Source organism: Seriola aureovittata, chromosome 24, assembly GCF_021018895.1.
Source record: "Seriola aureovittata isolate HTS-2021-v1 ecotype China chromosome 24, ASM2101889v1, whole genome shotgun sequence".
NCBI lineage: Eukaryota > Metazoa > Chordata > Actinopteri > Carangiformes > Carangidae > Seriola > Seriola aureovittata.
The window spans coordinates 8449989-8475153 of NC_079387.1; the positions used below are offsets into that span (position 1 = coordinate 8449989).

At 40.3% G+C, this 25165-nt stretch overlaps 2 protein-coding genes across 5 annotated transcripts in view; one reads left to right on the forward strand and one right to left on the reverse strand.

Annotated features, from left to right (window-relative positions):
• The window catches only part of LOC130165656 (gamma-aminobutyric acid receptor subunit gamma-3-like), a 77539-nt gene extending 58102 nt beyond the window's left edge, over window positions 1-19437 (forward strand). Inside the window, exons 8-10 of the mRNA XM_056371108.1 lie at window positions 5559-5711; window positions 12817-13013; window positions 15342-19437. Coding sequence (XP_056227083.1) covers window positions 5559-5711; window positions 12817-13013; window positions 15342-15623 — 632 coding nt within the window. The 3' untranslated portion in view covers window positions 15624-19437. The remainder of the gene's footprint in view (window positions 1-5558; window positions 5712-12816; window positions 13014-15341) is intronic.
• Window positions 1-25165, reverse strand: part of cfap221 (cilia and flagella associated protein 221) — a 130185-nt gene that overhangs the window by 54220 nt on the left and 50800 nt on the right. The window lies entirely within an intron of this gene.

Sequence of the window (25165 nt, forward strand, 5' to 3'; positions counted from 1 at the left end):
TGTAAAAAAGAAACACAATGATTTCAGCCGAATTGTCTTGAGCTCATTAATGAAAAGTTTTCCCTGCAGATCTAAACAGAAAGTAGACCTGACTGTACAGCATGACAGAGTGTGGACAAGTGTAGAGCAGGCAACTCGGACTAATAAATATTGTGCAGGAGTGTGTAGACAGTGGCATTGTTACTGTCCTAACAGAATGTAAATGGGGGAATTGTTTGCTACAACGACCAGTTAGAGCACAGACGTCACCACGATGCAGCTATAGATTTGTGAAAGTACATTTCTGCAGCCTCCAGTCAATCATTATTATAACTAACAATATTATCCTGCAACATTTGCAAGACTAACTGCAAAATGAAACTCATCTTACGTGCATTAAACTATCAAATTTAACTTTGTGTCAGCAGTTCTCGGCCTGCTTCTACAACTGTGCAGTGTTGTACTGAGAGGGAGGAAGTGGAGAATAATTCAGGCAACAATGAATTGTTCTTTTATTTACCCCTGTTGGTATAATCTAACCAGCATTATGTTCAAATTCTAACAAGCTTTGGATCGCTTTAGAGGAAGACACGCTCTATCTTGGTCATAAATGGGCACATAAAATAAAATGAGACCGTTTTATTTTGGTGAAATAGCAAAATGCATTGATTTTTTTTATTATTCCTGCTGTGTTGTGATTAAGGTTTTATTTGTTGTTACATTGCAGTGGAGAAAATGAACCATATCATTTGCAGTAGTCTTTGTAATATAAAGTAGCCTAATTCTTTTTAATACAAGGTCGGATTACATGCATCATTCTTTAATCAGCTACAGGTATAAAACTCCCCTTTTGGTCTCTCACTTTCTTTGTACTGGAGACCATGGGTTTTTACAGAACGGACAATCTTTGATTAAATGCACTAGACATCTTATCTTCTTTTTTTCACTTCCTGTCACTACATTTTTACTCTGACATTTGCTTCAACAGTCACCTAATTCTTCTGAAAGAGTCCATTTTTACCACTGGGCAGCAAAAACACATGAGAAATGCACATAAAACGACGGTAATTGTAGTGCAGAATTTGTGAAAACTCACTGGACATTTGGTGATATTTTTATAATCATTATATTAGTTTAATCATAATGATTTAATTATATGTTACTTTAATTCAACTTTATTCAACTTCACTCAACTTTACGGGTTGTGTCGTGTCATGAACAACACAATCTCCGCAGTGGTACTTTTACATGCTCATTAATGTCTCTGTTATGAGTCATATCCTGGTTTTAATTATGTTCTGAAATGTTAAGAAAAACAGTTTTTCATATCCCTGGATGATAATAACGCCACCCAGGTTCCTGATCATCTGTTTCTTTGCCTCATGACATTTCATTTCTGTATAGATACTGGAGATACTGTATAATCAGTATCAGACTTTCACTCCAAGATGTCCTGACTGCCACATCACCCTCCGAAATTCATTTAATTCCAAATAAATTTTCCCTCTGATATTATACAATTTTCTAGTGCACGCTTAGCTCATAGTAGAATAGGCCTGGATTATATCAGTGAAGCAGTTTAGATAGTTCTGCAGTAAGATGACATAACCTGTCTAGGAGCTTGCCTTTAGGGTGTAGGTCCCTATAGTATTTGAGAGGGGATTTCGGTATTGATCTGTTGTGGCAAGAAGATCTGGAGAGGATTTAGACAGACACTCTTCAACAGCAGCCTGAACAAATATGTGTGATTTTTTTTTTTTTAACCAACAGCATCACTGGAGAGATGCGGTTCACCTGCAACATGTCTCTGAAAACCCGGTGTCATTCTAACTTTAACTCTTCCCTGAGACAGCTGGCTGCTGTTTTTGCATTCTGTGGCTCTGCAGGTCTCCCACTCACAGTGGTCAGCGTTTTAACACAGCACATTTAACAGCTGTCATTCCCAGTGCAAGCATCTGTCTTTATTGCTAATGCCTATGATTAGGCCATATCTACATCCTGCAGATCCACTTGGGAAGTTTCACCGTTAACTAAGTGTTTAAATGATCATTTGTCATTATATCTTTTGATTAGCTGATTAGCTAGCCTCCTATTGAAGACACACTGGACTCAAAGGCTATAAAATTAAGCAGGGTATGCATATCCGTGTATGCCTGATTGGTATGATGAGTGAGTGAACAGGGAGGTCACAAAATAAGCAATAACCAGCAGTTTCATTAGTCTATTTGCAAAATCCTCTCGAGGGACGTAGTGGCGAGAGGGGAGCTTTAAAAATCCAGAAATTGATTTGATCTGATCTGCAATTTTAAATTTTTATATTATCAGCTTCATAAGTAAATGATTAATTTTGCTGAAAGATGACTCCTTTTATTTGAAACTATATTGGAGCCTCTAGGAGCAGCTCTAACAGCTGTTAACAGAATCATTTCAACTGACATAACTTATTGGCACCTATTTTACAGTAGTTCAGTAAAAGTATGTAGAACTTAGCCAGCAACACATGATACACGAGTTTCTGTAAAGTACCCGTAAACCTTGTTAACATCCGTATGGTGTTTTTCATATAATACAAGACATATGATGAGTGAAATCAATAGTAAAATAAATGCTATGGCTGCGCTTTTTCCACCTTGGAACTGCAGTGAACCAATGACAGCCAGAGTTCATATGTCATATTACTAAGGAACCAATCCTGTCAACTTGTCAGTACAGAGAGCGAGAGTTAGCAGTAGCACAACCACTATCACTGTGTCAACCACTGCCAGTTACAAGCCAACAAACAGCATCAACAGATGCTAACTACGCGAACCGCTCTGATCCGTCTGCTAGTCTCTGATTCTGGTCTCAACAGACTCCTCCTCTGAGTCTGAGTCTGACTGAGGCTCAAACATGTGGCTGAGTCTCTCTGATGTTTCCTCCTCTGACCATCCTGACACTCTCTGCTCTTTCACCTGTCCACCTGGAGCAGGCAGGTGGTGGGCGGGGCACAAGGCCAGAGCAATACTTTTCACTAATTGGGAACTAAGAGTAGATGAGCTTCAGACCCAGTTTTTGATTACTTTTTTTTTTCCACTTTTCTTTGGGGAAAACCATGTTAAACAAAATATTAATCATAGCAGAGTATTTTAACATAGTTTAAAACATGTCTGGAGAGGAACTTTGAAAAAATGAAATCTTCTGATAATTATTTCATGTCTCAGGCTTTACATGTTTAAGCAGTACTTCGTTCCCTCCATCTTCTCATGTTACTGAGGATGTGAGATGGCGTGAGCCCATAAATATATATCAAACAACCATTTGCAGAAGTTTACACTGAGAGAAGATCTAACATCAAGTGAACACAGTTTGCAATGTAACATGACTCCAGTGAAATTTCAATCATATAAATATAAAATCTATTTTTGTCCATGCACATGCACAAGAACTGTTGTATAAGGGAGGCCACTAAGACATCATATGTACAAGGCCCTAATTTTTAAGCTACATCCCTCTTCCTCTCAGCATCAGGTGTTGAATATAATGCGAGTAGCGCGAGTGGTGGGTTTACTTAACATTGAATGGTTGTATTGGAAGTCATTGTGAAAGCAAAGTAGAAAATGTGTCTGAATTTAGACAGAAGATAACCCCTCAGTCCTCTTTGATGCCAATCCAGCTGATGGTGCCCAAGGCAACTGCCTAGCTCACATATGCCTCAGAACGACCCTGGACATCACATAAAAGCTAAAACCTGAAGGGACTATTCAGATAATTGTTACATGTTCTGCACTGAAACACATTCACACAACTGTGAATGCCGTAAACCAGTGTCACCAAGTCACCAAGACACTTTTTATTCATTGCACCAGGCGATTAAAATAATTATTTCAATTCCATGAGCGTGAGGTGAGATTCAGCTGCAAGCGGAGGACAAAAGGTCTACAGATGTTTTATTCAATTCGACATCCTTTTCATGGAAGTGTCTGAGTGACAGCAGAGTATCATATGGCAGTCTTTAGCAACATTTAAAGTAATGTTGTTCTGATGCATGGAACTTTGTCAAGGTTACAGACCATCGACTTTTGTTGCCCTAGTATTGTAGCTCAGTATCCCTGCTGCTGTCAGCTGACAGTTGTGATAACAAGCATCCAACTGCAGTCAGACCATTTAAGAGGCAGCAGAATAAATTCTGTCGCCCTCCTCGTTTTCTCTTCCCCTCACTCTCACAGTGCCATTGTAGAGTAATTATTTTCCTTTACTTTATGGGCTCTGTTAGAGTTTTTTCTGTGTAACTGTCCTCTGCTCTCTTTCCTCCCTATTTCTGTTCTCGTCCCCTCTGTCTGTTGGCCCTCACATTTGATCCAGATTATAGTAATTTTAGCAGTTACAGACCAAACTCTAATCTTTCATAGAAGGAAGCGAACACTTTCTGATGTCTTTTTTGACCAGTAATAACAACTTTGACAAATTTCAGTAGAGTTTATTGGCTCTTTGCCGCACAGAAATGGTCTTAATTAAAGTTACTAAAGACCTTAGATCTTAGCAGAGCTAAGCAGAGCTTTAGACACTTCTAATGATTATGAACTGGGCTGGCATCCGTCTGAAATGGTTTCAGTTAAACAGAACAAAAAATGCCTGGTTTTGTGTGTGGTGTTCCCCAGGGGTCATTTCTTAGCCCCTGGCTGTTTTTGCAAATGCTACTCCTACATCCTGTTAGCCCCAAACACAACACACAGATTTGTCTTGTTATACAATCAACTCACATCTGCTGATTGTTACAGCTTTCTGATAGAGTATGGAGAGTCTGCTTTTAAAGGTCTCGCAGTAAAATTAAGCCTCTGTTTTGATGAACAAGTTAAGAGCACAGCATGATTTAGCTCCCAGCTGCCTCCAGACCTTCTCAAATTACTCATGAGCCAGTGTGCTGCTTCAGATCCTCGGGGTGATGGTCTGTAGTTTACGAGTGGGGAAAAAATGAAGTGTAACTTACAAAATAGCAGGGTCACCTTACAATATAGAGAGACTTAAAGAGCAATTTAGCTGCAAGAAAAGGGTCAACTTTTAAAAGTATGTACTGGAAAGGTGCTGTGTTTTTATTGGGGCTATATGAATGGAGAAAATAAAACAAAAGAACGCAGTGTTCCCTATTCTGCAGGGGGGAAATCATTTCATAGCCACTCCACTTACCACCACCACTGTTACGAGTACTTTCTACAAGGACCTCCTCTGGGAGTGTTACTAAAAGGCAAAGCAGTGAATTTATTTCAAGTTAGCATTGACTAGCATTATATTCATGTTTACTAAGGATTTTATTAATTTATTATACTCAACATAGTGTCCAGTTATGTTGTACCAGTGTGTACAAACCACAACAACAACAACTGATGCACTGAAGTGAATAATCATTGCTATTCAATAAAGGATACAGAGTATGTACATGTAGTCAATAAAACCTCACCGCATGTACATATTCTTTTAGCCCCTTGGACAAAAAAAGTTCAAAGAACTATGGAGCTAGAGAAGTTCTCAAAGTGACACTATTTAGGGCCTTTAATATTCATTATTCATATTCATTTGTGACTCCATTTTCTCTCTCTCAACAGGTGACTACGTGTTGATGACAGTGTACTTCGACCTTAGCAGAAGAATGGGCTACTTCACTATCCAGACCTACATCCCCTGCATCCTGACTGTGGTCCTCTCCTGGGTCTCCTTCTGGATCAAGAGCGACGCTACGCCTGCAAGGACGGCCTTAGGTACACAACAGCACCACTCATGTAGCTGTGTGGGGAACTGTAGGGAATACCACTTAACTTCAGAGTGCCTTGTATAAATTAATCTTCCTTGGGAGAGGTAATTTGTCACAATACTTTCTTAATGTTGCTTTACTCTTTTCTATATAATTTCTTTCTGGGCTGGGAATAATCAGCAATAGTGAAGAGCGTTGATGTCCAATATGATGTGATGGGAATACATAAAACTTTTTGCCACTGCTCATTCAAGCCATGTGAGTGTAATATGAAGAAAATGAATCGGAAGTTGGTGGCAGGATTTAAAGCCTTTTGGTAATTCCCATTCAATCTGAGATTTAGACAGCTTGATAGCAAAAGTAATAATCTCTTTTATGATTAGTAACTGCAATATTATGACCCAGTCTTTGTCGCTGTAGTTATTACCGGCAAAAGCAATCATATTGCTGGAATACTTGCACATCACTGAACATTATTGTGGAGTGAAAGACAACAAATGAAGAAAGAGTTGTTGTGTATCCGTCTGCATGTGCAGTCTCAGATGAATATGGATACATCCTTGTAGCTTTAGCTGCGCATTAAGGCATCTTGAAGATATATGTCCCATCAGTGCGGCTTGTTTTTTTTGTTTTTTTTCATCATTTATTGTAGTATTAATCTTATTTTTCTGTGCACCAGTTGACAATTGTTTTGATTTTTCCTCCCCCACTGCATGCCTGCCATTAGTTCATTTGCTTTCCTGTGGATGATGTTGTTGTGGTGCTCATGGTTTCCTGTTTAAGGTGATTTTCAAGGTAAGTGTCTGACAACTTAATGTCAATATGCAGTATATATATATGTATGTTATTAATTTTATCTTAAATAGTAATATGGCTCTTGAACAATTCTTCCTTGTCGATCACTGAGTTGACTCTGCTACGGCTGCAAAGCATACATTAACATGACTAAGAGTCTGCAGCCATGCTAGTGGCTCTGCTGCAACGCTAGCATGCTGATGTTTAGTAGGTATGTTTACCACATCTAACATCTTAGTTTAGCATGTTAGCATGCTAACATTTGCTAATTAGCACATATACATCCAAAGTGGTGGGCCAACCCACCAAGTGACATTGAAGTTCCTAGAGAAATGCTGCTACTATGGCTAAAAATAAAAGCTTGAAAACCTGCCAGTGAATTATAGAAGCACAAAACCAACCCATAGTTTCACATTCAGACGATAACCCTGGCTCCACCAGAGTGGTTGAGGGTCAGTGCCTTGCTCTATGGCACTTTCGTAATACTTGTTGAAGGAGCTGAGACTCTAACTAATTAAACTCCACCACCCATAGTTTCTCAATTGACCCAATAACTCAACCCCAGCTGGCTCACTCACCCTCCAACTACCTTCACCCCTGCTATCACTTGAATCAAGACAGCACACATAACTATGAAGTACTCTAATTTCACTCAGTGGCCTTCATCAGCCTGCCAATCAGCCAACATCACACAAGGTCATCTGGAAAGCCTCTGTGGTAATAAACGAAGTTATATTGGAGTTTTGTCCGTCCCTATTCACTCAAGAAAAAGCCAGAAGAAAAAAGAACTTCTCTGCTACAATAAAGCTGCCTCATGTTGTATCAAATTCAATAATAAGCCAGAATCATGCACTGGGCCTCTTAGAGCTGTAAATGAAAGCTGATCATAATAACAGATCGTCTTCAGTTCAGTTGAGTTCTGCTCAACTTATTTTCTGCTGTTAGGCTGATGAAAGTTGACACGATGACAGTTGAACATCAAAACAGTACGAAGCGGATGAGATCAAGAGCGACAACAACACAAAGGTGTATTTTCAGAGTGGCTTAAGAAATGACGTGTTCGTAGGAACGGCAGATATGTGCTGAAATACTACTGCTAGTGTAGGAAGGATCACTGTCTCACAGCTACAGACGCTGCTGTTACTCCCAGCTTTCACCTTGCTCCTGCGGCTGTTAGTTGATCATATAGAGTGGGTTTTGCCTGTCCTACTCTCCATCACTGTGTCATTCTGTCTGTCTGCCTGGTGTAGACAACAACCGAAGACGATCAAAGCTTACAGTAGGTGGGTGGTGGTGTGACACATGACCAAAGGCGGTGAAAGGCTTGTGATCTCCCTCAGACAACAGGTAGTGCAGAGCAGCAAGCTGTCCCAGTCCTGATAAACATCCACATTCAGCTCAACAACAGAAAGTCATTTAGCCTTTCTTCTCCAGTACATTGGCCCTGTTTTCAGGTCGGCCTGAGACCTGATCCCTTGGCTGAAAGGGGAGAGGAGAGATAAGAGGAAGAAAAGCTGGGCACAAGAGAGGGACAAAACAAGAGTGTAAAGCAAAGTGAAGGCCTCTGGCACGTAGCGGCGGGGAGAAATGTCAGAACGAGGGAGGAAGATCAGTCGGATCACAGAGAGGTTGAAGTCCAAGAAAAAGGAAGGTGATGCCGCCCACGCCCGCCACCCCCCCACCCCTCTAGGCTATGTGCCTTGACAAGCTGCTAACATGTTCCAGGTGGTATTTCCAAAGAGCTGTCACTCACTTGCTACTCCTCCAGCAGCAGGACATTTGGATAGCAGTGGGCTGGAAGTAAGAGAGCTGAACTCCGGTTGATTCCCATTAGACCTCAATCTCTGCAGCTCAGATGGATCTTGGCAGAGATATGAAGGATTGTTGATGGAGAAATACACCCCACCCTAAGGCACAAGTTGGGAATGTAGAGCTCGAGAGGGTAAACGAGAACTGTGGCTCTGGAGTTAATTGAACTGGGTGGTAACATCAATCATCATGCTACACAGTGTTATTCAGGGAAATACAGAACATCACGGTGCCACACAAGTTCATTTCAAGGGCAATTTATCAATCGCAAAAATATATATTTTCCCAAAATCTAGCAATGCTGATATTTTTGGTTTCGTGTGCAAGGGTTTTGAGATGTCCACCTATTAGATTAAAATTTCCTCCATCAACAACGAGAGTCGTTTCACTTAACATCACACTATTTCCTCCTTTGCTCCTGATGGAAAAAAAGACCTCTAGAGAATTTGTCACTAGAATATAAGCATTTGTTGTTTTGGGGCATTTACTGAAGCAGCTGATGCTGTTGTTTTTCTTAGGTGCGTAGGAGTCTCGATCACCCACAGATCTCGATGTGGACGCTTTTCATGGTTTACCAAAGAAACATCCTCAAAAGCCAAACAACACACTGTTTGGTTAGACGTAGTCATCTCAAATATTGGGCCCGGGCTATAGCAGCAAGCACTGGCAACAAGCTTATAGCTTATTTTTTATGATATGAGTGTGATTGGGGGGTGGGGGGGGGTAGCATTTAAAAACCCAAGGTTTCCCTGCGAGAGCCGTCATTCACACAAACGCTTGTCAACTTTGATGTGTCAGGTTGGGTGTAAGAGCTGACAATGTTCCTCATGGGAACCCTAGCAAGAAGGCAGTGAGTTAAAGATAGTAGCTAGTGCAAAGACATCAGTCCCTCAAACTGTGCTGTGAGAGGTGGGGGTATTTAAAAATCGGGTGCTCTGTTCACCACAGGGACAAACTAGTAGCTACAGTATATTATCAGCTGTGTTTTTGTCCCAGAGCAGTTTCTTTCTGAGAGACCTAATAGGGTCTAATAGTAGTACTTCCAACTCAAACGGTACTGATGTTTCACAGCAACAAGAAGTTCATATACTGGGAATAAAACATCAATACGAGGACGTTCTCTGCCGATGGAAGCTGCCACATAAAGCACGATTTATAGATATCAAGCTGACCATCAGGAAATACACAGCTGAGTGAATGAAGTTAGAGACGAGTAGACTAGCTTCAGGCTGTTTAGTCCCCAAGTGTCTCCTTAGTCATTGGGGACTCATGTAGGGGCCATCTGATTGATTACATGCACAGGAGACATGGCTTAAAGTCGAGGACTCCTCTGCAGCGTGCGTGAAACACCTTTAATCAGATTAGATTGGAGTTGCCATGTGTAGCATTTTAACCTCAATCACTAGCACGTTAATTTGAAAACATCGGCATAATTACCATAAACAAACACGACTCTTGCCGAGGAGACTGTCAGCTCCTATGTACACTGCATTTTACTTTGTGTTGATGTGGTGGAAAATCTGCTGGAGTGCTTCACAGCTCAAAACAGGAACGCCTTCACTTTCGCAAATGCTACACCCTTTTATTCCACTCCAACTGCTCTAACTGCATGATTTCAATTTAACATGTCAGAACATATATACTCACTGTTAGGGCTGTTGTGATCTCTAATCTTTCTTCCAGCTATTCAACACAAACACACACTGATGCAGTAGTGACACCAAATGGGTTCTTGGTAAACGTGCAGCGCAGGGGGACGTGGAAGGTGTTAGGTTTGTTTGTTTGTTGTGTTATAGTCCAGTGATACAGGTGCGCAGCTCAGGGGAAATGGGACGTGTCTCCTTTTGTTTGTTTATCATACAGTGATAAAGGGGCTGACCACCAGGTCACATGACCCTGTCTCCTCACCTGTTTCTGTACCATCACCTTTTTTTCTTTCTCCTTTTCAGTTATTTCTTCCCCATCCCCAGCTGGCGCACACTCCCAACCTGTGCGACTTGCCACATCCAGAAAGAAACAAAAAACAAAAATACAACAGGCTAATGCTAATCAAGACAGACACATCAGAATAGTTATAGATTCATTTTTGAGTCAAGCGAACAGTCAATTAATTCACTAATCATTTCAGCTCTGATGATGTATCAGAGATGTATCAGTTGTCAGTGGCCACAACAGATCTACAGATTAGAGATAATGTGGCTGTATTAGAACACTGAAGCTCCAAATTGCATTTTTAATACTGACAAACCTAAAGTCCACGTCATAGCTTTTCTGTTAAAATGGTCTTAGGTTAGGTCTGTAGTCATAATGAAGCCCAAGCAGTCTTGTGACCTAGCTACTGATCCTTGACTGGTACTCCTCAGTACTACTTATAGACACCTCATGAATACAAGCTGTGGTCTGTTCCACCTGCTTCACCCCTGGACACATAACAAAGGTCAACGTCTGAACATGTGAGACACTGTTTTATGTCAACTAACATGTTTTTTTATTATCAAATTTAATCGCACAAAAACAGAAAATCTGGTGTTTCTCAATGCTGTGATCACACCATCGAGATTATTTAGAGGATGTGTGTAGCATATTCGTTTTGTACAGCGATATGCACTGGAGCTTTTCTCACCTCCAGGAGATGCCCCCTGTTTTCGGTCTGCAGATGTGAGACTGTGCGGTTCAGATCGCCTGCACAGACAGGAGTCATCCGGTTGCTATGGTATCATGTAGCGACAATTCCCACAAAATGTATTAAACTGTGCAAAGGAAACTCATGACCTTGATTTGAAATAGCAGCCCAAACTGTGAGCAGCCGGTGGGTAGCTTGTTATAAAAAAAATAAATAAATAAAAAGACAAAGCAGTGATGTCGATGCACTTGCTGTTTTACTGAGCTCACACTGTTTACAGTGCACTGAGACTTGAACAGATAGTTAGATTTTAGGTATTAGAAGAGGGGAGTTGTTAATTTACCTAGTTTGGTGCTTAAATCTAATGAGCGGGGGAAAAGAGAAAGTCTAGACAAGCAGTAGACCAGAGGAGGTAGCTTGAAATAGATGGGAGCAACTCGTCTCTATGGAAACCACAGGCGAAAACAGTGGCACACACTGCCATGAAAGACATGTAGGAGATGAGGATGAAAGAGACAGAGAAGAGAGAGGAAGAGAGAAAAAGGACGGAGAGGGAGAGGAAGGGTGAGACGTGGCTTGAAGAGGAAGACGGGAGGATGAGAGGGAAAGACGGCGAGATTATGAGAATGATGTGTGTGTGTCGCAGCAGTAGATATCCGCGCTCCCAGTGGGCATTAATGTCACTGGGTTCATCTCTGTTTGAAAGAATTGATTTCATTTCACCAAGCGTACACAATATTCTCCTTTCAGACACCATGAGGAGTAATTTCTCAAACAATGGCACTGATGACACAATTAAAAGTTATCCCAGATACTAATTTACCAGTGTGACAGGTAATTATTGATAACAGCCACTTTAACAACTCTACAACTATTTGAAAAGAAATGTAGTTACCTCCCAAAGTGATTGACTCACTAGTGTATCATCAGTTGACATATGACTGACAGTTACTTCCCGCACCGGCTATTACACATTTTCAATTCAACGCGATTTTTCACCACAGAGGTCGAGCTAATGCAAAAATTACAGCCTCATTTCCATCAGTCATCGCTGTCATTAAAAGACAAGTGGACTCGTGACAGCTTTACCTCTTCAGAGGCTGATTAATGACCACGGTCTACGCGTCAGTCAGGACGGTATTAAGTCTTGTGTCTTTATGTCTTACGTCGCACATGTTTGGAAAAACAATAAGATCAACGTCAAGAGACCAGACAGATGAAACTGCCCGAAAAAAAACTGTTCAAATAATAAAATTATAATAAAAACCTTGAAAAAAAAAAAATTCAAAACATGTCAGGTCTATCAATGCAATGTCTGGAAAGTTCCCACTGTGGCTGAGGTTTTAAAACCTTATTGAATTTATTACTATCACAGATATTCACAAATACAAGGGCCAGCTTTTTACCGCGTGGTTACTGAATTATAGCTGCACTACTTGAACCACTTCGGAGACAAGTCATGTTTTAGTCATGAGGAGGTGTCAGGATTTGCCTCATAATTCTGATGTGACTCCACTGTATAATAGAGGTTCTTAACCCGCAAATCGATTTCTGACACCTCATTTTTTAGCACATTTTAAATTGCTGCGAGAAAGAGTAAAGATAAAAAAAGTAATTTTAATTATTTGATCATTTAAAAAAATTCTGTTGCCCCGCACTAAAAAACAAATAATCGCTGTGGATGTTTATGGGAAGACAAGATTGATGCAAGAATGGGGACATTTACCCAGAATACCCCATATGCATTATTAATGGTGATTAATAAACTTCTGCCCACATGTTATATAATCACTGACTTCCGCATGGGTCACCCCAGTACTGACCAGCAATTCATCATGCAGTCACAGAGAATTCTCTTTGTAAAGTGTTGCTCTTCCCCGCTCAGGTATCACCACGGTGCTGACCATGACCACGCTGAGCACAGTGGCCAGAAACTCGCTACCCAGAGTGTCCTACGTGACGGCCATGGACCTGTTTGTCACCGTCTGCTTCCTGTTTGTCTTCGCTGCCATGATCGAGTACGCGATGCTCAACTACTACTCCTACAGTATACGCAGACCTCCTGCTAAGACGCAGAGAATGGTGAGTAACATCTGCCTCCGCTACACATAAGGTCCTTCTGTGACCACAGCTGTATAAAACAGTCTGTAAAGCATGTAGCTTTCATATAATGATCTCATTAATGTTTCAAGATGAAGAGATTATTGAACGGGCCTCTGTTTGAAGTGACTGTGAAAATTTCCTGTTTGAAGCCAAGCAACTACAAAGAGACACAAAACAACCACCGATGCACAACAACCGCAAAAAGACTAAAAACAAAAATAAACCAACTACAAAAAAGACGCAAACAACCACAGCGACTCAAAACAACTATAAAGAGACACAAAGCAATCATAGAGAGATGCAAAGAAATGAACAAACAACTACAAACAGCCATGTTAACTGTAGTCATGTTGTGTCTCCCTCTAATGCAGGAGGGGTGCAGGGCCTTTTACAAGTCTGTGCCCACATGATGAGCTAAACGGAAATTAGCATGAAGTGCACATATGTTGATGTGATTGTATTAGTGAATCTGTCCCTGTGCATCCAGGCCTGTTTCACATTGGAGTCTCTGTGTCAAGCAACGATCTAAATGTTGCCTCAGAGGCTTGTTTTCTACAGACCAAGCGTGAAGTGCTTGTAATCTTTTCAGTGAAAATGAAAGAACAGAAAAAGGCGATTGAATGCTGGCTATTGGTGTTTTCAGTTTAATAATATCGACCTTCAGAAACTCATATTGATCCATAGGGTGTTGACATATGTGTGTATGTGTGTAGTGCCTGACATGTGTCTGTATGAGCACACTTTGTGCAGTCTAGCAATTGCTCTTGTATGAGAGCCTGATGCTTTGTGCAGGCGTTCTCAAGGCTGCACCTGCTGCAAACACTTTAATGGCGGCGGCACACATCTATGAACACAGCAGACTGAGAAGCCGCCGCTGTCATTTCACTCTCTCCAGATCCCCTCCCTCTTCATTATTTCCTCCCAGTGTAGAGGAGTTCTGCTGAATGTGTCTCAGGGCTAGAGAGAGAGAGTGAGAGAGAGACTGTCAGCTCGGGCTGAACAATTAAGTTGTGTTACATTCGGTCCCCTCCTCTGCATCTCTGGCTCGCTGCTGTATTTTGGCCCAGTCTGTCTGTGGGGAAGCCTCATATGACCACCATCCCACCGCCCTCCCCTCATCCATGTGGCCCCTTTGTGCCGCCCACTCAGTCAGTTCTCTTACTCCATACGACGCATCCAGCTCTCTTTCTCTCGCCTCCCACTCTTCCTTTAACAGCAGAGGAGAGCACTAGAAAAACATGTGAAGATTTTACCCCAATTAGGTTGTCCCACACGATTTTATAAACATCAGGGAGGAAGTCACATAATGAATTTTCTCAGGAGTACTTCTTCAGCATTCCTGTCTAAAAAAATCTGCTGCATTATATGACTATAAAAATAATGAATAAGGATTATTGTTGTATGTTTATACTTTTCTTTTTTTTTTTAAATAAGTATTTTTGCTTCAAATTAAATATGTTTAAACATCACTATTATAGTTTATTTTATCAAAAAAAAATCTGATTCCAAGAGCGTTCAAGAAAAACAGAAATCACTATAAAAAGCTTATTGATTCACAAATGCTTTTTGCATCGATGTGCCAACTGTGTTGTTTGATGCTGTGTTTTATTATTCCAAATGATCGCTGGACAAATGTAGAGAATGGTACTCAGCACATCGATATGGACTTTGATGGAGTTTTTCAGCAATCTAAGACATCAATAAATACATGTCTTAATAGACTTGCTATTGTGTATTAATGATCAATGATCAATCAAGAGAGTGTAAAGCACTTTTTCTCCACTACAGCTTCACCGTACCAGAACTCAATCCAGTTCAAAGGCTGATTGCATTTTGATAAAGGCATGCCACCACTGCATATAGTGTATAGTTCACCAAATTAATTTCCTACTTATTCTCAAAACAGTTGGTCGTTGATTTCAGACAGATGTAGACAAAAGCAGGGTTGTTATTTCTAGCCAGCAACCGTTGATTTTGCCAGCTACAAATGATAACTGTCTCCCGCAGACGTTCATGAGCAGCAGCTGGCTGGCTAATTGAGGTAATGTTAGCTCAATGATTTGGTTCAAAAAGCTGTCTTCTATAGACTTTTTAATGTTTCCATATAACTTTTTTTTTTGTTTTACAATAGGAACTCTGTAAAAGAGGTTAAATAAGCTCTTGATGGCTACATACATGCTGACATGCTAAAAGAGACGCTAAAGCTAACATTTCCCCAGCAAAAAGTGTCCTCAAAAGTGAATGATCCAAGACACTGCACACGTCAATTCTACCACCATAACACTTTCTTTCTGTCTTTCCTTTCAGGCCTACTCATCTTTCAACATGAGTCGCAACCCTCGGACCATGATGCCCATGGGAAACTCCCTCTTCTGGCACGACTACGACGACAACTGTCTGTACGAGTGCCTGGACGGGAAGGACTGCAAGAGCTTCTTCTGCTGCTACGAGGAGTGTAAAGAAGGCGGCTGGAAGAAAGGAAAGATCCACGTCAACATCAGCGAGCTGGATTCCTACTCTCGGGTTTTCTTCCCCACGTCCTTCTTGCTCTTCAACATCGTCTACTGGGTCAGCTACCTCTACCTCTAGTGGGTCATGGCCCCGTGATCCGTGGGCCCTTTGCTGAAACAGCCACACTACCCGACACTTTGCACTGCGGCTCATGATTAGAGGTCACAACTAAGCGTGGGAGAGGAAATGAGACGGATCCAGATGTGCTGCCTTTGGAGCGGCATAACTGAAACAATGTGTGTGCCGTCGTACACCAGTGTAAAGGCCATGATACTTTGAGCCGTGGCGCTCCCAGGAGAATAACATGCTCAGCAGTAGAACAACAAGCCCTTCAGCATTAACTTGAATGGATAGGTTCCGTTTATGACTCTCTCAGAAACCAAACAACAGACGGCCGTGACTTCAGAGACATTCGGGGACGGGGGTTGCATTGCTGAATCTTGGTCGTCGAGATGGCGAAGCACCCATAGTGCCTTCTTTAGAAAGGGTGCAGCACTGAGAGACGCAGCTTCAGAGTTCCCTCCATTATCTTTATTACCTCATCCATCACACCACTGCATGCTGAGCTGTTTATTCTTTGATGAAGCAAACCCAGAACACGGTTCTCACCACTGGAGATGTTTAAAACTAACAGTCACCGTTTTCATTTTGTAGCACATTAGTTTTAGTTGTACCCTAGAATTAGTTCTCCTTTCTAATAATAGTACTGTTTTCTTATTCTTCTTATTCTTATTATTATTATGATTATTATTATTAGAATTAGTTGTATTTTCACAGCAAGTCAATTAGCTCACACATCAGTTGTTAATTGTTAAACATGAGTTAGTGTCAGGGGCAGTGGTTGTTTGGTATAATCTTGTTTATTAAGTCAGTGAGCTTTTGTTCATGATGCTTTATGACCAGTCGATGCAGTTTACAGTAGATGCCAAGAAGATTTGGGTGTTTTTAATAAATGCTGGGTTACATTCTTACACGCCAAATATATAAGAACCGCGTAAATACATACCAATCTAATACTAAACATGCTAATCTCATCCCCAGGCATATTATGTATGTTACAGTACATGAATAAAGAGATTAGGGTTAGAGAAATGCTGGTTTCTTCCTGACAACAGCTGTAAGAAAACAGTTTCGTGTTTTATATTTCATGCACTTTTATTCTTATTTATATAGATGTTTTATTATTTATAGAGCTCGTGGATTACCAAGGCTTAAAGAACAAAGTCGACATTTCGGGAAATGCACATACCGTAATTTCACAAATAGTGGCCAGAGCTTTTATTTACCTCTATGACAGGCTGTGTTTAGGACATGCTTGTTATTTCCCGTTTCCCAGTTAATGCAAACTCAAACTTCCCCCATGTTTGCCTTTTGTCTTGATAAAGTCAGTATAAACGGCACTAGCTCCATCAGTACAGCAAAAGTCATGTCAGCTGTTCAACTTTTTATCATTAAGCTCAAAACTCAAGATTTCCTCCAGAATTTTCACACTAAAAGTCTTCGGCAGGCTGCAACACTTAAACATGGAGGTAAGCAAAACATCAGGAAGCGTTGATTTTTGTTTACAGTAACTTGACATTGAGTACTGCAAAGAAGAAACAACTGGAATTAAGTGGTTATTTATTTCTGTTTAAAAAAGAGTGAGAGAGCGATGAGTAAAACATCACTGTTGTTGTACTAATGAATTAGTGCCATGGAAATGTATATTATACTGAATTTACCAACAGCTAGCCTGGCTCTGTCCAAAGATAAAATAATACACCCGCCAGGACTTCTAAAGGTCGTTAGTTAGCACATTAAATCTTGTGTTTTTTATCTGTATAAAAACCAATTAAAAAAGTATAAAATAGTAGTTTTCTGTTTTAGAGGTTGTCAAAAGGTGGTGAAAAAACTTCCACCTACCAGGACCTCCAAAGTTTCACCTTTTTTTGGGGGGAGTTATGTGAGATTAACTTCTGCTGGTTGCCTGGCAACTGGTCTTGGCCATAAAATTAGTATTTGTTTCCCCTGTTTCCTTTAAGCTAAGATAGCTTGTTGCTGCCTGTAGCTTCATATTTACCACACAGACATGAGAGTAGTTTCTCATCTCATATTATTCTTAGCAAGAAAGCAAATAAGCATATTACCAATAATGTTGAGCTATTCCTTTAAGCTGTTACTAACTCCAAATAAATTACATCAGCGGTGGTTTCAGCTGCACATGATGTAATTCTGGGTAAATATGAAATAACTGTTTTGGCAGGAAAATAATTCAAAACAAATATGTTGGATATTGGTACAAATGAGCTGCAGAAACATTAGTTTTGGCCACAAGCCACTTGAACCGTGAAACACATACAACCACACATACTGTACATGGCCTATTTATTTTGCAGTAGACTCATTTCATCCAGTTTCAGAGACAGAGCTTGGGTACATGAAATTGGAGTCTTGATGAAAGCTTAGTTTAACTTTCTTTTTTTTTTTCCTGATGAAAAATGAAAGGGATTTTCGATGTCCTGCCATATGCAGGACCTAAGGACACGTCGTCTTGTGTGCCCAGCTGGCAATGATCACAGGTGCTGTAAAATAGGTTCTATATAGTGTGATACCCCCATACACTCACATACTGTACACAGCGCGGTGTTAAAAAATGAATGATTCAGGATGAGTCCCACATCCCCTCCTTCAAACATGTAAAATTTATGCCATATATGGAGGCATACGGACACACATGTTCAAAAAAACAAAAAAAAAAAACCAAAAGAACAAACACACAGGGATGGACGGTACCGACGGCGTTTGAAACATTTTGGTTCTGTTTACTGTTATATGGTGTTTTTTGCAGTTGTTTCGCTTTGTAGAACAATCAACCCCCCTTTTCCTCTCTTCCTCTTCCTCCCCTCCCCAAACACAAACACACACTTTTCCCCCAGTATTTGTATGTTCAGAGAAAAGCTTTTATGTAAGATGTATCTAATTAATGTTTCTATTTTCATACAGTTATATATGGAATGTATGTTAGGCCAGTAGCGAGGCCGGAGTCGATCTGGTTCCAGTTCAGTCAGTTCAAGCAGCCTAAATGAGTTTATATTTCGGGGTCCTACATATTCATAAGGCCTCCAGACACATTTGCTTCCTGTCCAGAGGTTTGTAATTACAAATCAGATTGCCTCGAGTGATGCTAGAGAAACAGCAGAAGGGCTGTTACCCTGTGGACCATTACTTACTCTGCTGATTTAATATATTAGCTCACATGAGACAGTGAAATTAGATTAGTATTTTGACATTACATCTATCTATCTATCTATCTACCTACCTACCTACCTACCTACCTACCTACCTACCTATCTATCTATCTATCTATCTATGAACTGACTGAATTGAACAGAGCTTGGCCTACACCGCAGTAAACTCTCCTCACCTCTGATATTTCTACTACACTTTATAAGTGTCTTAGTCCGTTGAGATACTTCAATAAAGCAAAATCGCTATTTTCTACGTCTTAATGAAAATCACCTGTGTGTTTCAACTGACTGGGACCTGTATTTATAAAGCCTCTTTGGAATCAGAGTACTAACCCAGGATCGGTACTGGCGAGCAAATTTAACTCACTCAAGAGCCTCTTTTGGAGACCTCATCACCTGCATCATAGTTTCTCTGAAAGGCGGCGCATTGTTTGCACCGAGGTGACACAAAGTCGTGTATTACTGCTATTTTACCCTGCGAACCAATTTAGTCCTGATTGTCAGCGAGGTCTCTGGAGGGCGAGGCTGTACAAAAACAAAGCCGCTCTGATCCTGGATCAGCACTCCGAAGGGAAATATTTTATGAAAACAGGATCTAGAGTGAAAATAGGTATCTTTTTTCTAGTGCGTGGTACATTGCTTATATTAATAAATAACGTTTTGGTCAAGCGCTACTGTGAAGTCTTTTTGTGCGAGAGTGAAACTCTTCAAAAGTATTGTTCCCTGTGCATGAGCCTCTGGTAAATAGTTTCAGTGTGTTGTGGTACAGGCATGAAGCCAGAGATCTGAAAACATCTGGGACCGAAGGAAAAGCACCGCTATTATTACACAAGAAATTCCATCATTTGGAGTTTTTACACTTCTATCTTCGAGTCTATCTACTCCATATCCTTCATAATATCCTTCTTTTGGGAACCCAGTGCCAGTACCTCATCAGCTCTGATCCCTGTGAATCATCACCAATTTGAGCAGGATTTGTTACTAAGACAGCTGCCAGAAGTGACCCGACACAGCCCTCTCTCAAAACCGCTAACCACATTTAGATGCAAGAAAGTCATTACAACACAGTATGATTAAGACAAGTAGCTGCCATCACTAGCTAATTGTAGTATCATATGTGGCAAGTATATTAGATTCTCCGATTCAAACATTAGCAAGAAACAAAAAGGCAATCACGGCTGTGGCATGTGGTTATGTTTGGGCAACACAAGCACTCTGGTTAAGATTTGGGAGAGGCTGTAGTTTTGGTTAAATGTTAATAAAGTAGTTTGCATTCCATATTCATAATCTTCCCTGGGATGCAACATGACATGACAACTGGGTGTTGTTCAGTAAGAAGAACACGTCACTGAAAGGATCAATTGCATTAACAATGACAGTGTTAAACATTTGGCCGCTGCACATTCATTGTTTCCATTAGTCCAAAAAAAAAAGAAAAAAAAAGAAAAAAGACTCTAAATCAATGTTCTGTTGGGCAAGTTGATAAATTAAGCTCTGCACAGACAATAGAGTGAGTTACAATTGTCTTCAGGCAGTCTTCCTGCCTAATAACAATAATACGCCTAATATCCACTGACAGATGCAAGAGCACGTCGTTGCTTTACCCTGAGTTTGTTGACCTAGTTTGAAGCAAGAACACGAACGTACTACGAGTGAGTCAAACGGTGGATGTTTCAGTGTGGAGCTCCACCGCTGCCGAAACTGGAAGAAGCTCCCGCCACCTACGCGAGGATGATGGCGCTAACACAGTGAATATGGAGAGACGGAGAGAAAAGAACTCGTGCAGTAGAGAACTGAGCTGTCAGAGTGTAAGTGTGTGTGAAGATTTAACTCATCAACTTGCTCACGCCTGTAAAGTGACAGCTTTGCTTACATCAAGAACGGACACCGCTTGTGAGAAAACCCGCTGCAGGGAATCAATTCTTTTGTGTGTAAGTGTGTGTGTGTGCGCGCATTCATTCATACAGCATCTGTTAATACGAGCGAGAGGGTACTCTTATTGTCATTGTGTGTGTGTGTGTGAGCGTGCATGTATACACTCGTGTTCAAGTACTGTGTGGGTGGTTACAGGTGTGTATAGTTACTGGATGTGTGTAGCAGTGTGTGTTCATGTCCGTGTGCATGGAAATGAAATCAGTTCTTCAACCAAGAAAGACATAAATCTGCTCGTGTGTAAAGAAGATAGTGTAAGAGGCTATTATATTTAAGAGATACTGTATGTTCATATTCTTATGTTGCATTTTCCCAAAATAGTTTGACACTACAGAAATACATGTTTCCCTGCATACAGGGAACATAAAATGGGTGTATCTGAAAGCAGATTAGGACAGTGGAAGAGAAGATTAGGCTACAGCCTGCCAGTTTTCAACATCACTGCTCTCCGTGCCTGTGCAGCATGTGCACGAAGTGGCACTAAAAGTAAAATGTTGCAGCTTTGGACACTGCTGAGTTAAATTACCTACTACTTATAAAGGCTGCAATTAACTTTAAATCCACATGAGCACCTTCCCCACATAAAACATTTTCATAAAAAAAAAAAAAAAAAAAAAATAGTGGAATTTGTCGACAGTCTAATCTTTCAAACTGCAACTGTCAGATAGCTACAATACATCTTCACCATTTCTACATGAGTGTTGTCAAACAGCGACATCACACTCTCCTTGGAGGATTCCTTCTCCACCTTGAAAATCAGCGTAGGAGGCCTCATAAAAGAGTGTGAAGTCCTGCCCCGAGGAGCGTTTCTACTCCTTGGTTAACTTTAAGGGATATTCAGGAGGAAGTCTGAGATGCTTGATTGATATCAGCCCTGACCTGATACTTAAACATAAATAATGTTATCATGTTTGATGAAAAATGCTTGAAAACAACTTCAAACTACTATTTCCAATGTTCACAATAAACCTTTAGAAGCGATAAATAATGTATTTCCGTCTTTATCACAAGGACACCACTGTTCTTTACCACCTTCTCTCTGATGGCTGATGAATTTAAACTGAAAATGTAGGGGAGATTGCAGATTGCTGTATGATTTCAGCCCTGACTACTGATTGGAGAGCTTCCTCTCAGGTAGCATCCAACCCTAGAAACATTCTCCGGGAGGACAGGGCAGCTTGTGTGCTGCCTGAGAGGAAAATAAAAAAAAAGGTTGTAAATCAGTCTAAAGATAATAATTAGATTCTGAAAGGTGGGAAGGACACGCCCCCCCCACCAGTGCAAATTACATCTTTGGTCTCTCTCTCTCTCTAACACAAACAAACACACACACACACACACACACACACACACACACACACACACATACACACACACACACACACAGACACACACACACACACACAGACACACACACACCACATTTGTCCCACTTTTCTTCACTTTTTCAACAACTGAAAACACTACTGGGTGTGTCTGTGAACTTGTGATGTAGTTCATGATATGAACGATTAATGACCCTGAGATATGAGCAGGTCTGACATGATACATGGATTACAATAAATACTGCAGGTTTTTATGTGTGTGTGTGTGTGTGTGTTTGTGTGTGTGTCCTTCATGCATATTGATCTCATAGTCCATTCTAACGCAGAGACTGTAATTGACTTCTCTGCACGAATGGATTTTCTTGATACATCAGTTTCTATCAGTGTGACAATGACAAATAGATGGGAAGATTTAGCTCTGTATTTCCTGGTATAACCATCTGTGAATTGCCTTGTTGGGATCATACACACCTTTGGGAATATTTTGATGTTGTTGTGGCATTCCAGTGCCTGTTTCAGCTGAGGTGTCACAGTCACTTTGATAATCGAGGGCTTTCAGGTGTAGTAATGCTTCCCCAGGCAGCGTTGTGTCTTGGGAAACAGCGTCTGTGATAAGCTGATTGCATTCCTAAATATTTGTCTCACATTTCGTTGCTGTTTTCAGCAGAAATTGATCATTTTCAAACACTATAATTAATCCTTGATATGAATAATGGAAGATGTTTGCTATGACAGCCGCCAAAAGGGATGTATGATTGAGATGGATGAAATTACGGGGCAGACGTATAATAACATACTGATCAAAAATCAGTAGCTCCGCACTAAATACAGCCTTTGTGAGGCTTAGCGTGTTGTTTTTGTGTCAGACAGCTGCTACACTTTTTGTTCACCTCACACAGTCACTGTGAGGACAGGTAAAATTGAAGATAAGCTTGTTGTGTCACTTTGTAGCTGCTAGGCTCTAGCTGCATGCTAAATTAGACCTGATTTCACAATGAGCACGTGGTTAGCCGAACTGCAGCTAAATGGCAGCTGACTCAGACTTATATATTATATATTTCTTGGTTTCTTCAATGCGTTTCTGTCTCGGCTTTTGTTGCATATATGCAGCAACAGATCTGATTTTTATGAGTCTCAAGCTTTGAGCTCTAAGGTTTTAATTTAAGACGACCAAACTATTACTTATCCGTGTCTGCTTGCAGCCTGATGTTGACTTTTCTTCTTTCATTTTTATTCTTCACTTCCACAGACTTTACTTTTCTGAAAGGTTCAGGAGGATTTACAGAGCCAGACACAAGTCATAATAACTTTTCATCATTATATAAAGAGATGGCTTGGTTAGTTCTGTAGATTTTAACAGGTTTTCTGTCTGAGGTCAAAGAAGTGATAGTTGGAATGGATACTGTACAGTATGTATACTTCCTTTTTAAATGGTGCATGGACAGAATGTAAATACTGCGTGTCGGCTCCTAATGGTAATTAAAGGCACATTAGTTTCTTACTTTCTTATCTGATAAGGAAGGACAGAAATTGAAATAAGTGTGAGAATTGGGCGAGATAGGACTGACGCATGCAACTACCAAATCTCTGCTGGGTGCACAGATTCATGATGGAATGATTTGATCCTTCCTCTTGATAATGGAAAAAATTAGGCAGGGGTCATTACCAATTTTCACTCCCTCTCAACCATCTGATTTTATTCTATTCTTTGATTTTTTTTCCCAGCAGCAGGAACAACAGGATAGAAGAGAGAGAGATAAAAAACATGTATTGTTGAATGTTTAATAAAGCCATTAGCCGCTTTTAGGCAACAGCATGTGAAATTTGTGTGGTTACTAATGCGCTACTGCTTCTCATTTCCGATATGATAAATAGTTTAAATCAGTGTACCTCAAGTTCCAGATGATTTATGATCAAAGGGAAGTGAATAAGAAATCTGCGGTAGCAACCTCCTTTGTCAGTATCTTGAAGGATTAAATCATTACAGTCATGCTACACTGGGATTTGATTGAGTCTTGATCAGTGAGAGTATCTAATGAATTCAATCAGATATTCATCCATCAGCTTTGACAAGGAGAAGGCTGTACTGCAGGCTGCTCAGCGGAACAGAAATAAGATTTTAATGTGACTGTAAAAGAACAAGCTGTACTTGAAAGACTAATAAATGGCACAAATCGTAAAATCAAATTTATGATGTATTTGTAAATTCTTTCTTCCGCTTTTGGGGTATTAAACTCACTTTCTTGCTAAGAATTAGCTGAGAAGATCAATTACACCTTTATATATGTTAGCGAAGTATAGCTGGAGTTAGCTTAGCTTTCGTTGCATCAGGGAGTTACATTAGACAATTTACAAAACTAACACAAAGTGGATATTTTATAGGCGGATTCCACATTTTTAATTGACTACTTTAAGATCAGTAAATAAAGAACTTTAATCCTGGTTAGTGCTGACAAGCCTTTGAATCCAGTTAATTGAAAAAGTTTTATAGATTTTATTTTTGGTGTCTAATCAAATCCTAGCTACTGCTCTGAATACATACTGCCTTGAAATAATCTATAGTCTGGAGTTGCCCCTTTAAATTAAACCGGTAGTTCACGATATGTTGCTGCATGTCTCTGGTGTGATTACTAGTTACCTGGAAGCAGCCGTACGGTATGTGCTCTGAAACACCAAAAAACAACTCAATAGCAAAACATAGTTTTTCAGAATATAATGAAACAACCATTTCTGTATTTTAAGTTACTGAAAAACATCTGCTCTTCTGTATACTCATCTACATCCACAATTGATTTTGTAAATTGTGCAGTTTGCCGCACAAATGGTTGTTGTCCCGCTCTTTTATGTCTGCCAGCGTTAATGGACACTTCACGGCAATTTTCCAACAATATAAGGTCTGAAATTTCTCAGATAGCTTTTTCAAAATGATTCAAACATTTTGGGTTGAGCAGGTTTCAGACTGATAACAGTATCAGGAATATTGTCAGTCATTAAACTGACTTCTGTGTATGGGCAAAGGTATCTGGTCTACTTATTGTGAATCATCTATGCTGTCTGGTGCTAAAATAGTCTGGATGGTTGGGTGGCAACAGCCTGAGGGCTACACAAACAGAAAAGTGTTGCTTCAAAGACTTTG